The sequence below is a fragment of the Drosophila yakuba genome, unplaced genomic scaffold, assembly GCF_016746365.2.
Source record: "Drosophila yakuba strain Tai18E2 unplaced genomic scaffold, Prin_Dyak_Tai18E2_2.1 Segkk50_quiver_pilon_scaf, whole genome shotgun sequence".
NCBI lineage: Eukaryota > Metazoa > Arthropoda > Insecta > Diptera > Drosophilidae > Drosophila > Drosophila yakuba.
Genome location: NW_025048817.1, coordinates 409362 through 426090, shown reverse-complemented (window position 1 = coordinate 426090; position 16729 = coordinate 409362). Strand labels below are relative to the sequence as shown.

Here is a 16729-nt window from a genome sequence, read left to right as displayed (position 1 = left end):
AATGAATTTGGAACATCGTTAAAGATAATGTGAGCTTTTAAAACAAATTTATTTTAACTATTTTAATCCTTATTATATGATGTCTTTTTTTTATATCTCACTTCTTCCACTCGTTATTTCAATATCATCAGTTTAAATCAGATTCTTTACAGATCGTGTTTCATCCAAGTATCCAGCTGTTTAATTTTCCATACTCTCAGTCAGGTTGTTTAATTTCTTTCATTTAGGAGTCATTTAGCCGAGTCGATCTGGTCATGTCCGTCTGTCCGTCTCAGGAACTACAAAAGCTAGAAAGTTGAGATTAAGCATACAGACTCCATAGACATAGAAGCAGCGCAAGTTTGTCGATTCATGTTGCCACGCCCACTCTAACGCCCACAAACCGCCCAAAACTGTAGAATATATATATCAAGATTATACATACGCTTCCTTCTGCCTTTTACATACTTTTCAACGAATACCCTTTTAGTCTTCGAGTAACGGGTATAATGAGCTTCACATTTTGCAAAAAAGTCTTTAAACATATACATAAAATAAGTCAGCTTTGTGTTTTATTAAGTTAGTTACACAATAGTGGGTAAACTGATCAACAAGAAGTAATTTTTGTCACTTAAAGTAACTGGACAAATTGGTCCACAAACATCTGAGTGCGCAACAAATAGGAGTCGGTAACGGTAGCCTTGCTTGCTCTTCATTTAAACATGATTCACAAATTTTTTTAATCAAATAATTTCATTATTTATTTGTATTTCTAATAACTTTTTATCGCTTATATTTCCAAGCCTCTCATGCCATAATCGAAAATAATGTTTATTTTTCGCATATTTGCATAATATATGATTGATACTGCACAATAGGAATGTTGTTAAACATACCTGAATTCTTGGCCACGATCAATCCATTCTTGAAAATGGTTAACCGAGTCTTGTCAAATTTGATTGACATTCCTGCCTCTTGTAGGCGCTTCACGGACATCAAGTTTCCAGCACAATGCCGCGCTTAATTGAGTAAATATATTCGCCTTGCTTGGCCACAGCGATCTTCAGCGGCGGCACCAATTCCACAAAATTAACGCACAGCGACTCATCATTTTGAGAAGATCCCTTGCACCTCATTTATCTACCGCGCGGTTTTCATTCCCTTCGTTTACCATGAATGCAATGCCTTGTGATGTTGCGGTTTTAGCTTGTTTTTTGTAGTTTGTATTATCTTTATTTCTTTCAGTTAGTATTCTTTTATAGTGGTAACAATCCTTTTTAATGTGTCCCTGTTTGTAGTGAGATCTAACCCTATTCTTAGAATTCACCTTCAATGTTTTCTTTTGTTTAGTTACGCGAATTTTAAATGAGTTGTTTTCAAAGCTGTAGTTTTTATTTTGCACAATCGTATTTAAAAAATTTCCTGCTGATGTTTTTACGATCATTTTTAATTTTAGTTTCCTGATCTAGCATCTATTCTTAACAAATCCCAATGTTAAATATTCGTCTGATAATGGCTGTGGTGACGCCATCGTAAGCCGAAGGCAATGTAATAAACATTGGGACACTTTATCAATCTCTTCTATTTTGGCACCTGCGGCCAATTGATATTTTTTTTCTTTTATATATCGCGTTCGAATTTCCAAGAATTTGACGCGCCGTTATATCCCTCGTCGCAAAGTTTAGAAATAAATTTTTGCACAACGCTCAGGTAATTTATCAGGTATGTCTTGATCGATGACCTTAAGCACATCCAGTTCGGTCAATAAAGCCCTTATTCTGAATTCCCAAATCGCATACTTCTCGCCATTGAATGGCTTTATATTTCGTTTTCCCTTGTCCATGCTAGCGTGCACATATACACAGGTCTATAAGTATAGGTTAACACGCGTGGAACTAAACTCAATGCAATTTTACAATAGCTCGTAATTTCACAAGAATTCTAAATTACCAAAAATCGAAATAGTTGTTTTATTAATAGTTGTTTTACAAATCAATTGTCTTAAGCATTCAACAATTTTTGCAAAAACAATAACCAACGACGGGGTAGAAACTTACTCGCCTTTTCGGGAACCATAGGTATGTTATGTTATTTGCCAAGGGCAACGTAATGGAAACCAAATTTTAATTTCTAAATGAGAAAAGCTGTCGATTCGTGAAAAGAGCTATTATTGTATTTTACACAAATAACAATCACTGCCATTCAATTCAGAACAGAAACGAAGCTTAATTATTAGTACTCGGTACACCCTTTTTGTAAACAAAAATGCCTTAAAATATTCCCCATTAAGATCTTTACACTTCAGCACTCGTTTCAACCAAGTGTCGAAGCACTTTTGCCACTGATTGATATCAAAATCAAATAACATTGACCTCTCTTTTTATTTTTCAAGAACGGAAATAAGTCGAACTTAACAATTAAACATTGTTGCTTAATAATGCACAGTTTGAGGAGATTTGTGGAAGCTCGATTATATTTTTTTTAAGCATTTCTTTCTTCCAATCGGCACGAGCCTTCTTTTAAGTGATTGACAAACTGTGTGAGTTCCAACGCGATTACATTTTTTGACGGTCATATGTTCATGTATTATTAAATGTATGCTGGTCTAACTAATGCCTAAGGTCACAGCATCAATGGTTTTTGGAACAACAACGGATTTTGGAATTCCTTCAAGAAATTCGCCTTCAACCTCTGTTATAGTCTTCAAACCATCCTTAAACATTGGTTTTTGATAAAGCTTCATCCCCAAAAATGTCAAAACGGTCTAAGTACGTATACCCTCAAAACTGTTTAGCTTAACAATAGAGCTTACAGTTGTCAGATTGTCCATTCCCGAATAAAATAAAATAAAAGGCTCGTAGCGCCTATCGCAACACTTCTGTCTGGCCACCAGCTTCAAGATTTTGTAAAAACGTCATTTAAATGTACTATTAACATTTAATGTATGCCACTGGAAAATATAAAGAATTAATTTTATAGCAGTTTAAATAAGTTAAAATTTCTAAAATTATTATGTATTATGGTCTATTTTGACAATACGCTAGAGAGATTATTATGCTCTCATAGTAACATGCCAGATATGCCGACTTAGCACTAGGACTGTCCATTGCATGTTTATATAACCTTGGAATTAAGAAATACAATGTACCCAGTGGTACAGTAATTTTGCACTTATTGTAAATAATTTAAACGCTTGGTAGTATTTTGGCTACAACATTTATATAAACCATTTACACCCATGACTGGTTGGAATTGCTTATTGGACCCTCCTAAGAGTAATAATTTGAGATGTACCTTATTATTTTATAAAGAGGACGTTCGTAACAAGCAGCTGCTTGAGATTATGAACTCTCGCTTTAATGATCTTAATGAGCTCATTAATAACACTTTGCGAGCACCGGAGGGACGGATAAATAAACTCAAGGATGACTTCGCTGCAAATTTGGTAATTTGACTCAGATGACTTCTTACACGACAAATGACTGTTATTACTTACTGCGAGACCGATGACGTTAGTTTAAGCAACCACAAACAAACATTTTCTTCGGAATGAACCCGTAACAACCTAGCCAAAGAGCCTTCGAAAAGAAGAGACAAATAGCCCTTGCCTCGTTTCCTCGGTGATCTCTTATAGGAGCGGTTAGTAGAACTACATCTACGTTCAGAGTATGGCCAATCTAAAACAATTATCCGAGAACCATCTTGGACCCGAAAATTATTATGACCGTACATAGGGTGTGTTGATTTCAGTCAGAAGTTTGCAACGCTGTAAAGGTGCCTTTTGGGAAGAAGTTGGAAAGTTTTGAAGCTTAAAACTTTCGTGCAATTTCTAAGATCTATTTTATTCACGAACAGTTAAAAACATACTAATAAAAATAGAAACAAAATAGCATCATTAAATAACTACAAATAATATCATTAGCTTATCTAATTTTACCGAAAAATAATCTGTTATATCTATTAAATAGACATTAAACAATATATGTATATATAATACCTCTGTATTTAAAACACAATGGAAACTATTTTTTTTTTCAAAAATCTTTTATCTGTCTTTTTTAGCTATGGCAATTTCGGCTGTTACATTTTTATCTTCATATTTTGTAATCGTCAAAAATCCTTTGTATCTGCAACTGCTGCTTCGTCCTTTTTACAAACTCGTCGGTATTTTCCATTTCCGGGAATGAAATCACTCTGCTTTGTATATGCATCTGCGGCATACTCCAATTGCGGTGTTTCTGTATGCTTCTTCAATTGCACATGTTATTTTTTAAACACGTATTTGATTACTGTTAGTTTTTAGCATAAGATGGTAGACACGACCTTTCATAACGCATGGTGGTTATCCAGTCGCCGCTGCACGGTTCTCTTGTACATCTAAATTATTTTAAGGATCACGTTAATCACGGTAATGGTGTTGTCGAAGGCTTGGGACTCCTTGCCTCCAATCTTGGAACACTTAATCAAGTGGTCACCAAGTCACAATGTACTTTCCTTGATTGTATCAGTCTGATTCTACGAGCGAATTGCACCCATCCCTTTGTTTCAAGATTATAGCTTTTCTACGTGTGAATGTCTTACAATTTTACTAAGAGGGCGTACTTAACTAGCTCTTTGTGATCGATGCGTAAACGGATGAAATAACTTTGCAAATGAAATGCGTACGACATCTTGCTAATAATCCTATCTTGCCTTTCCCATAAATGTGTGGTTTCGACCCACTTCTGCAGTTATGAGTCTTATGTGATACCGCTACGAACGTCTATCTGAAGTGTCGACCGAGAACTTTATTAAGAATCTTTTGGAGCTCTTGGGAAAATGATAAAGATAGGTGGCTAAAGATAACTTTATTTATATATAAATATGACTTATCCAATTTTCATCAGTAAAATTGCATGGTATAGAAGAGGCTGAAAATGCCCAATAAACTTTTGTGAATGCTCTTACAAAGATAAGTTGTGCATATAGAAGAATGAAGATGGCTCGAGGATATATGGGGACAGATACTATAAAATTTAGCATACTGAGTTTCGTTTAACATACTCAAAATGAATCCTGTGCGATGGGATTTCGAAACTCTGGATCGTGTGCATTTCTATATATTAAGTTGAAACTAAACATGACTTATATAAGTTATAAGTCGTTTGGTTTAGTTTAATAATATTTATTCGCCACTCTACCGTTAGGGCGAGGGTCATAATATTCCAAGTATTTTATAAAGGCGAAAGCCTCGGAGTACAATTTATAACTAACTTAATGGTCCGATCCCGCTGCAGCTCCAGGCACTTGAAGTGCGCGATCAGCAGTTTCTTTATTGCGCATGCAGACCACCGGATATGGCCTGCGATTCGGCAGTTTCACTCCGTGAGAACTGATTGTGTTAACTTATACACGTGATTCAACAAATTATAAACAAAAACGGTTACGCCTAAAAACAAGAGGAAACGCTATAGTCGAGTCCCCGACTATCTGATACCCGTTACTCAGCTAGTGGAAGTGCAAAGGAGTGGAGTGGGCGTGGCTAAAAGTTTTTTGGCAAATCGACAAACTTTTATAGTTCCTGAGATCTCGACGTTCATACGGACAGACGGACGGACAGACGGACATGGCCAGATCGACTCGTCTATTGATCCTGATTAAGAATATATATACTTTATATGGTCGGAAACGCTTCCTTCTGCCTGTTACATACTTTTCAACGAATCTTGTATACCCCTTTACTCTACGAATAACGGATATAACAATAACACAAAGTGAATATTGTCAATTAATATGTACAAAGGTGTATTGCAGTATGTATGTTTACCCGCAAAGCGCTCTAACCGCTATCTGATACTTAAGTTACGTAGTCGGCGGTGTTGTCGGAGGCTTTGGATTTCTTGCTGCCCATCCTGGAACTTCTCAGCTGCTGTATAAAAATACGGGTCTTCCTTCATTATGTGCCTTCGCCTTGCCATCGCAGTTCACGATTTTCTCATCACTTCTGAGTCAAGGATATCTTCTAGTCCTAAGAACTTTAACCTTTTTAAATCCCAGAATTCCGTTCTGGATCTGAAAGAAGCTGTCCTCTCTAGGCCCAATAGATTTCGACATGAAATCGATAGTCTCCCTTTTGACACGAAATCTCTATTTTCCGGGACTGTCTTTTTTTTTAGTGCTGTATCTTTTATTCTGGACAAGAACACAAGCCAATAACACAAGCTGCCGATTTTGCCTTTTTAAGATAAATTTGATTTGCGAATCAGGAATGTTATAAGGTGCAGTTCAGATACACAGTCGAACAGAGCACGGCAAGCAACGAAGTTCTAGCTTTCGAAGGAGTACATGGACGATGATGCATCCAGCGATTTGTTCCGTGGAGCACATTCCATTAAAGCGCGAGTATGAACGTTAAATTTATTCGACATTTCACAAAGCATTAAAACGAAACCACTTTGCACTGCCCTTAGCCTAGGAATTTCAGTAATCTGTGCCTGAAATAACAAACGACGATTAGCTAATCTGTTCTGTTCTGTTCGATTAGCAAATTTGTTGCCATCCGATATTTCCAGTGAATGAATGGTTGGAGTGTCCCTCGTAGATGCTGTAGCTTTTCTAAGATCAGTAAAGTTTATGCGGGTGCGCTTTGAAATCTCCCCCCGAAATGTGGGGTTAATTTCATTAATATCAAGTTTTTCGAGCATAACGAGAATTTTTTCTGAATGTTTGGTGATGCTCATCGATCAGCTCCAACCTCATATGAAGAACGGACTCATCAAACGAAGTTATTGCAGAGGTTAATAAGTAGTCCGCTAAACGTTCCACTCTATTATAAATTGCAGCCTGTTGACTTCATTTCAGTGCGAACAGCAGAACGCAAAGGTGCAGGCGCGAGAGGACAAAGGAGAGAGAGCGCGAGGTTAGATGGACACGCAGCTACTGTGCTGCTGTAAAAATGTTTTTTAGAAACCCTGTATTACGAATAAGGTTAGCTCAAAAAGGTTAATGGTTGTTAATCTGCGTTTTATAAAAGCGTGCTGACATTGTGAAATTATTTACCTACAAAGGTGCTGCAAATGAGGAGTTATAACATTTTCAAAAAAAAAAAGGGATAGCCGGCAATTTAAGGATTCCTATGTAATAGCTTGCATTGAATTTGCATTAATGATCCTGTGCGAACCGAATCCAACGACAGTTTAAATAGTTTTTTAACACTGAGCATTGAGCAAGGTAAAATTTTGCCGAGCATTTAAATATTTCAAAACAAGAGAGAACGCTATAGTCGAGTTCCGACTATCTGATACCCGTTACTTAGCTGGTGGGAGTGCGAAGTAGAATCTTAAGCACTGAGAGTTTTTAACAATTTGTGGGGGTTAGGGTGGGCGTGGCAAAAAGTTTTTTGCAAATCGATAGAAATTTACAAGACTAATACAAAAATGAAACAAGAGAGAACGCTATAGTCGAGTTCCCCGACTATCTGATACCCGTTACTCAGCTAGTGTAAGTGCGAAGGACAGTTTTTGGCGGTTTGTGGGCGTTAGAGTGGGCGTGGCCAAAAGTTTTTTGGCAAATAGATAGAAATTTACAAGACTAATACAAAAATGAAAAAATATCAAAACATTTTTCAAAAGTGTGGGCGTGGCAGCTTTGGCGGTTTGTGGGCGTTAGAGTGGGCGTGGCAAAAAGTTTTTTTGCAAATCGATAGAAATTTTCAAGACCAATACAAAAATGAAGAAATATTAAAACATTTTTCAAAAGTGTGGGCGTGACAGTTTTGGGCGGTTTGTGGGCGTTAGAGTGGGCGTGGCAGCATGATTCGACAAACTTGCGCTGCGTCTATGTCCCTGGAGTCTGTTTACTTAATCTCAACTTTCTAGCTTTTGTAGTTCCTGAGATCTCGACGTTCATACGGACAGACAGACGGACGGACAGACGGACAGACGGACAGACGGACAGACGGACGGACAGACGGACATGGCCAAATCGACTCGGCTATTGATCCTGATCAAGAATATATATACTTTATATGGTCGGAAACGCTTCCTTCTGCCTGTTACATACTTTTCAACGAATCTAGTATACCCTTTTACTCTACGAGTAACGGGTATAAAAATATCAAAACATTTTGCAAAAGTGTGGGTGTGGCAGTTTTGGGCATTTTTTGGCAAATCGATAGAAACTTAGAACAATACAAATATGAAAAATATTAAAACATTTTTCGAACGTGTGGGCGTGGCAGTTTTGGGCGGTTTGTGGGCGTTAGAGTGGGCGTGGCATCATGAATCGACAAACTTGCGCTGCTTCTATGTCTTGGGAGTCTGTATGCTTAATCTCAACTTTCTAGCTTTTGTAGTTCCTGAGATCTCGACGTTCATACGGACAGACAGACGGACAGACGGACGGACAGACGGACATGGCCAGATCGACTCGACTATTGATCCTGATCAAGAATATATATACTTTATATGGTCGGAAACGCTTCCTTCTGCCTGTTACATACTTTTCAACGAATCTAGTATACTCTTTTACTCTACGAGTAACGGGTATAAAAATATAGATTGATAACCAGTATTTTTTCATTTTGTATAAAACCTGGACTTAAAATATTCCCTATTGGTGATACACAAATTAGGACAGGACCAGAGATTCCTGGTTGTGAAACCAAAACAGCCACATCGGAATCTCTAGCAATCGCAAACAAAAGTTCCTCCAGCGGATTTATCGGGTTGCTCCTAATCGTTTTTAACTGCCGCTCCTAGCAACATTTGGGCACTGGCAGCAATCGACAGTTGATCAGCTGTCGGGTCCTGTTGATCACTTGCCGGAGGCTGTGGGTCGTTCCTCTTATAGCCAGTCGATCTGGCCAAGTCCGTCTGTCAGTATGAACGTCGAGATCTCAGAAACTATAGAAGCTAGAGAGTTGAGATTAAGCATGCAGATGCTATAGAAATGGTCTGGACACCGGACCAGCGGTTCGTACCAGCATATTCGAATATCTTATATTCATATATGTTTTAAGAAACACAATGAGTGGAAACAATGTCTTAACCGTAAATCATTGTAAGGTAAAAGTGCTGATAAACTGAAGAAATCATCATATTATTGATTTCGTATTGGTAACTAAGTTCTAGTAGCTCACCAGCGGTAATCGTTTTGTAGAACGATCGCGTGTTTTAAGAGATATCGTAAGATACGCGACGGACAAACATAGCTTCGGAGGGGGCAGATTATATTGAGAATACCGTTGAAGCAGCGGTTTGTGGCGACGGCGAAGGCTTAATCTCTCACGGTACCGATGCTGTCTTTTGCTTAAAATTAAATGTTAAGCCCTTCTAATTGCAAACGCTAGCCCATAGACATTAGATGCTAGACGAAAACCATTTCATCTTTGAATATGATTAACAGTAGAAAAATTCTATTATTATTTAAAATCATATCTAAGCCGATTAAAATCATAAACGTTTCGGGAAGAATATAATGCTGGAAATAAGACAAAGCTTGCAATAAACCAAATAACTTATTTCACTAATTATGATTACTTAAAATTAAAAATATTCAATGCAAAGACGTACATTAAACTGGAAACTTAATGTGTCAACTCTGTTTTATCCAATTCGATTGGTGCTTTATATATTTGAAGATATACCTTTCACGCTTAACTATGCTGACAAAGTTACAAAGGCTTCGGGAGATGGTCCTAAAACTTAAAAAAAACACAGCCGTGATCCATTTCCAACGGGTCCTTTGAAATGAGTGGTGACAGAACTTTTGGGATTTCTGCAAAATTGTACTGTTATGATTATATGTAATAAAATATAATAAAAACCTTCCTTTCCAATTCCATTATTGCACAGATTTAAGTATTTTTAGCAGTTCTTAAATTAAAAAAACTTCAAGACGCAGATCCACAAAGTGAAGAATTTACGTGCAGATAAATTTTCAAAATTGTCAAATGGTCAAAATTTATGATTCGTGTCTTAAGTTTTGTATATTGTGGCCTCTTGTGAAGTGCCTTTATTTCTTGGGAAAATCAGGAATTAGAAGTAAAAAATTAAGTTAAACCTTTTTTTTTTACGTTTACCTTATTTTTAATTTACCCCAGTCTTTGTAGCCCTATAACTATATAAGTAAACATTTATATAAGTAATATACGTATATTTAATATGATGCCGTGATAACCTACTCTAAGTGGGTGCTCTTTGGACAGAATAACACGGGTTAATAATCTTGGTGGTTTTATAGACCCGTAACTAAAATTTGTAGACCATATTTCGTCCATTATCAATAAGGCCAGGGGTGTGCCTGGTTTTATAAAAAGGTGGTCAAAAAAATTTGATCATCCCTATTCATTTGCTTGACTGTCAGATTCTTGAGTATGGATCACTAGTTTTGAGTCCACAATACGTAGTTTACTCGGACCGCATTGAATCGGTTCAAAAAAAACTGTTTGCTCTACGGCGCCTAAACTGGGATGCAAACCTTATATTTCTTCCTTACTTCCGTAGACTAATGTTAATTAATTTACCTTTCCCAGCTAACCGTAGAACAATACTTGGAACAGTCTTTTATTGTAAGCTTATTCGCGGTGAAGTTGATAGAACCGACTTGGTTAGTTGGGTAAACTTCTCTGTTCCAAGCAGATTAACTAGAAACTACTTACCTCTAATCTTGATCTAACGATGAGTTTGATAACCCCTACAGAGTATAATGTTCTGACTATAACTTTATCCAATTATCTCTAATCTTGATACTCTGCAGCTCTTAATGCAAACAATTCTAACTTTTTTAACTCAATTAAATCTTATTAAAACATTTCCTCAACATTCGATTCTGTATCCTTTTTTTGTAAAAAACAATAAAATCAAGAGAGAACGCTATAGTCGAATTCCCCGACTATTTGATACCCGTTACTCAGCTAGTCGAAGTGCAAAGTAAAGGTTTAAACGTGCGAGTAACATAATACTATCAGTATAATGCTTAGAGCACCTCTCTTCTTTCCCGATAGCATTGGTTTTGAACCGAATTATATATGCTATGACTCGTACCACCTGGCAGAAACTAGAAAATCGCTCCAGAAGCGATGGCATTGAGACTGTGTGGTGAACGCGTGCCTTTTCGGCCTTTGCCTCTAGTGAAGCATCATTCATGTCGACTTATCTGATCTCCGACAAAGGCCAGTCACCTTGACTGCGTGTACGCCACTCCGGGATCGAAGTTCTTCAGCACAATGTTTAGCTCTTGTCGCACAGTCTGCTGGTTTTTTGCTAGTACCAATATGTCTCCATTGAGACGGTGAAGAGTGATCTAAAATAAAGGTGACCCTTTTAGCGACGAAAGTCTTCCATTTATTGACGTCCCCGTGCAGCCAATGCAGAAATATTGTATCATCCGTCCAATAGTCTGGATGGGAAGGTTTTCTAGCTACTTTTCCGTGGTTAGTCAATTCACCAACTTGATGGCCAGTACTGCACCACTCAGCTTCGTTCTAGGTATGAGAGGTTTCGTAGGAGTAACCTTTCATTTTGCAGCCAACAGCGAGGTGTAGCACGTTCCGCCCTCATGCTCGAGTCCTACGAAACTCGTAAAGCTAAGTTGAAGTTTTGTGTCCAGGTGAATAATAAATACACCGCTGAATACTTATATTGTGGATCCTAAGAAAGTTGTCAGTGTTCGACTGCACTGATGATCTCTTGCAATCGAGCGGACAATATTCGCTTCGTTGCTGGACAATGATAAGGCATCGAAGACGATTCGCTGTTTAGTCGACTGAGGATCCTTCTCAAAGACAGTGTCATGTGAAAGTACACAAGATGCTACACGCCTATTCGTGGATGTATTCCTTATTAAACTGCTTTTACCAGAGGTCCTCGTCTGTTGCTGTAGGGCGGTTTAAACCGACTCGGCCTCACAGAAACGAAGTATGGGCTCGTCGGGCAATCCGATCCTGGTGTCGGGCAACATGCGCCAGCATGTCCACTCCTAAATGGCCGTGCCTATCGATCGTGCCTAGTGGGTTTCTGCCTATGAGAGCCCTCGAATATCCCAATACTGTGGCGTAGAGCTAAGACCTGGCAGGCAAAAAGAAACCGAATTAAGAACATATGCTAAATCAACCCCTAAAAAGAAATTTGTGTTAATAATACTACAGATTTCGAAATTTACTTAGTACTTGCAACGACGGCCGCCCAAGGATCCACCCCGGGACCCAACCCTGCTCGGGTGGCAGACCGCTTCAGGTGCAGGGACTGAACGATGTGTTCCGATACTATGGTTGCCTCAGATCCTTGATTGATTAGAGCATTGACTGCGTGTAGGCCGTTGACAGGATTTCGTACGACGATACGAGCAGGGGCGAGAAGCACATTCCTCGAAGGGACATTCGACGAAGTTGCCCAATAGCATCTGCAAGATGCGTTCTGGTCCTCCGTTCCTTGCTGAGATAGGTTTTCCATGGCTGCGGGTGCACAAAGCGGCGGCGCTGAAGACCTTCTCGAATGCGGCTGTGCACGGCTCGAGGATTGGTTATGAGTCAATACTGGGAAATGCAGCTCTTGCTGCATGCGATTTGCTCAAGCAATTGATGCATAATTTTTTCCTGCTCACTATCTCCTTTCTCCAAAGCAAGAAGGGTTGCGCAACGACGCAGGAAATGGACGCCATCGATGTGGTAACATGCTCTATCCGGTCGTCTTGAGCGCTCTTAGGAACGGTGGGACCGCTCCCTTGATGGTGCACCCAAACGTTATGGGTCTCCTTACGCAACTGCTATGCTACGTAATGCGGCAACCAGTGCTGCGCGTCTGAAGCTTGAACGCGTCGGAATGCAGTCAGGCAAACATAGACTGTATTAATTTTGTATTTTCCTTTTGCAGCTTGTGCGGCGCATAGTTAGCGTTCATGTGGTGCTAAAAACGAGACGTAGATTAATCATCAGTCCCAAACCACGGCGTAATTTTTCTCCGTGACTTGAATTTGTCGGATGTCATTATCGCGCCCTACTGGCAACGAATCTTTAAGAAAGTGAATCGTTGCACATTAATCAAATTCTTGTTGTTGTGTATGAGGCTTGTGAAGGCGTCATATTAGTCTTGCCAGTCCACACACTCACCGGAAAATTTGCAATGGCGCTATAGGCGTCCATATAACGCTCCTCAAATTCCGACAGAAAATTCTTCGAGGCATAGCTCGATCCCGCGAACCCTTCTAGATAGACGATCATCCGTAGTTCTTCCACATGCTCTAGACCCTTCTTTAAATAAATTCTCATTTTCCGCGATTGCGAATCCTTCTTATGCGTCTATCCTCTATATCTGTGGTTTTGCGTTTGACACCATTCGGGCTTCTATACTCATTTAATGGCTTTTCCCCCGTTTTAAACTGTAGATTTTTTTTCCATCTCCCTGGGATCACAATAAAATTTTATTTTTATTTTCACTTTTCACAAAATGTATTATTTTTTTACTTTTCGTTAAAGAAAAATTAAAAATTCATCTCCCTGGTACCAATCGATAACCCTAAATAACGAAAACATAACTGATTATAGCAAACACGGTAAAACCTGTGATATAACCAGAAGAGATCTAAAAATCATAGGACTATATCTAGGACATCTTCAAAAACAGATCCAGCAATTCGAATTTAAACCTTACAGATATCTTAAACCACCCAAAAAATCTACAGCATTTACTTACATTTATAAAAAAAGCAAACATATTCCATCTTCTGTAAACATTCTTTCGTAACACAAATAACAAATTTCCGTAATACTCCATTTGTTAATCACTGTATATTTATTGTAAATAATTGTAAATATTGTTGAAAATATTAAGTAAATATTTTTGAAGTCCGGCTATAAGCGCCAGCAGCTATAACCGATATCTGTTGTAGCATAATTTTAAAACTTTTGTCTACAACGTACAAATAAATAATACATAAACAGGAAAAATGTGAACAATTCCTTGCCGACATAGTAATTGTAAAAATCAGCATATATTTTTAGTTTCTAATTCTTTGATATTTTAAAGTAAGCAAAAATTGTTTCCAGGATCCGTTAATTAGTTAGCGAAAACAGTTGCGCTCAACATTTGTATTCCCGAAATATGTTATGACAAAAGTCTCTCCTCATTTTTTCTTATAGGCGTTAAAGTGGACATCGCAAAAAGTTTTTTGGCACATCAAAATTTACAAGACTAATAAAGAAATGAAAATATAACACAACAAATTACAAATGTGTGGTTGTGGCAGTTGTTGGCGGCTAATGGGCGTTAGAGTGGGAATGACAACGTACTGAAACAAACTTGTGCAGCGTATGCGTCACTAAATTCATCATATCTTATTTCAACTTTTTAGCTTTCATAGTTCCTGAAATCTCTACGTGCATACAGACGTAGAGACAGACAGACGGGCATGGTTAGATCTACTCGACTGGTTGTACTAATTAATAATATATATACTGTATCGTGTTGGAAACGCTATCTTGGTCCTGTTACATACCATTCATCAAATCTAGAATATACACTTACGCCTTAAGGTCTCTTTGATAATGTGCACGGCACAAAGCTTAAAAGTGTGTTTTTTTTTTTAGCACAGCAGAGCTGCAACGACGACACCTTTGGAACATCAAGGAAACTCCGATTTTTTGAAAATAATAACATTAGAACCGTTGATACCTGTTTGGTTGGCCATAATCATCATCGTAACATGCTTGGGCTTTTCGGCTTTGTTTTCAGGTCTTAACTTGGGTTTAATGTCGATGGACCGCACAGAATTAAAGGTAAAAGCGGAATATATAATATAATGTTTTAATAACTGAAAACTTTAGATTTTGCGGAACACTGGTACGGAAAAAGAAAAAAATATGCATCAAAGATTGCACCTGTTCGTGATCAAGGTAATTATCTTTTGTGCAGTATCCTCCTGGGTAATGTGTTGGTTAACTCAACCTTTACCATTCTGCTGGATGGTTTAACTTCTGGACTCTTCGCTGTTATATTTTCCACATTGGCCATCGTACTTTTCGGTGAAATTACTCCACAGGTAAGTTTTCTTAAATTTCTGATCACATAAAATAAATAAAATTATAAAAATGATCGGAACATACATAAAAACAAGAGAGGACGCTATAGTCGAGTTCCCCGACTATCTGATACCCGTTACTCAGCTAGTGGAAGGGAAAAGGAGAGTCTTAAACACAGTTTTTGGCGGTTTGTAGGCGTTATAGTGGGCGTGGCCGAACGTTTCTTGGCAAATCGATAGAAATTTACAAGACCAATATAAAAATGAAAAAATATCAAAACATTTTTCAAAAGTGTGGGCGTATCAGCTTTGGGCGGTTTGAGGGCGTTAGAGTGGGCGTGGCAAAAAGTTTTTTGGTAAATCGATAGAAAATTACAAGACTAATACAAAAATGAAAAAATTTCAAAACATATTTCAAAAGTGTGGGCGTGGCAGTTTTGGGCGGTTTGTGGGCGTTAGAGTGGGCGTGGCAAAAAGTTTTTTGGTAAATAGATAGAAAATTACAAGACTAAGACAAAAATGAAAAAAACTCAAAACATTTTTCAAAAGTGTGGGCGTGGCAGTTTTGGGCGGTTTGTGGGCGTTAGAGTGGGCGTGGCAACATGAATCGACAAACTTGCGCTGCTTCTATGTCTTGGGAGTCTGTATGCTTAATCTCAACTACTACTACTTTTATACTCGTTACTCGTTGAGTAAAAGGGTATACTAGATTTGTGAAAAGTATGAAACAGGCAGAAAGAAGCTTTTCTGACCATATAAAGTATATATATATTCTTGATCAGGATCAATAGCCGAGTTGATTTGGCCATGTCCGTCTGTCGTCCGTCTCGTCTGTCTCAGGAACTACAAAAGCTAGAAAGTTGAGATTAAGCTTACAGACTCCAGGGACATAGACGCAACGCAAGTTTGTTGCCCGCCCCTCTAACGCCCACAAACCGCCTAAAACTGCCACGCCCACTGTAACACTCACAAACCAACAAAAACTGTCACGCCCACTCTAAAGAGTCCCATTCAGTCTAGCACAAATTGGCCGATTTTGATAATCGGGGAACTCGGCTGTTTTTCCACTAAATTTTTTTTTTTTAATTACAGGCAGTGTGTTCAAGACATGGATTGGCAATTGGAGCTAAGACCATTTTAGTAACCAAAACCGTAATGGCTATAACAGCCCCACTATCTTATCCAGTTTCTCGTATTCTTGATAAATTATTAGGCGAAGAAATTGGTAATGTTTACAACCGAGAACGTTTAAAAGAACTTGTCCGTGTGAGTAAAAATTAGTTTTATTTGTAAATATATTTTAATCATTAATAAATATTTTAAATGTAGGTTACAAACGATGTAAATGATCTTGAAAAATGAGGTAAACATAATATCCGGAGCTCTCGAATTGCGTAAGAAAACTGTTGCTGACGTAATGACGCATATAAATGATGCATTTATGCTGTCATTGGATGCGCTACTTGATTTTGAAACAGTGTCAGAAATTATGAATTCTGGGTATTCTCGTATTCCGGTATACGATGGTGATAGAAAAAACATTGTTACTTTACTTTATATTAAAGATTTGGCATTTGTTGATACTGATGATAACACTCCTTTAAAAACGCTTTGCGAATTCTACCAAAATCCTGTTCATTTCGTATTTGAAGATTATACCTTGGATATTATGTTTAATCAATTTAAAGAAGGAACAATTGGTCACATTGCTTTTGTGCACCGCGTAAATAATGAAGGTGATGGTGATCCTTTTTAT

The 16729-nt window shown here is 38.0% G+C and overlaps 1 protein-coding gene across 6 annotated transcripts in view; it reads left to right on the top strand.

The window, feature by feature from the left end:
* The window catches only part of LOC120322274 (unextended protein-like), a 34063-nt gene extending 17483 nt beyond the window's left edge, over positions 1-16580 (top strand). For 4 of the 6 annotated variants that reach the window (XR_005562046.1, XR_005562045.1, XR_005562043.1 and 1 more), the window contains 4 exons: positions 14543-14731; positions 14780-14994; positions 16066-16239; positions 16303-16328. Coding sequence is in view for 1 of the 6 variants with exons in the window: in XM_039377332.1 (XP_039233266.1) it covers positions 3218-3424; positions 14543-14731; positions 14780-14848; positions 16066-16239; positions 16303-16335 (672 nt within the window). In the remaining 5 variants the exon portion in view is untranslated. Of the gene's footprint in view, positions 1-13; positions 30-496; positions 3425-14542; positions 14732-14779; positions 14995-16065; positions 16240-16302 lie in introns of those variants that run through there. The other 2 variants (XR_005562047.1, XM_039377332.1) reach the window with 2 other exon arrangements.
* The last annotated feature ends 149 nt before the right edge of the window (positions 16581-16729 follow it).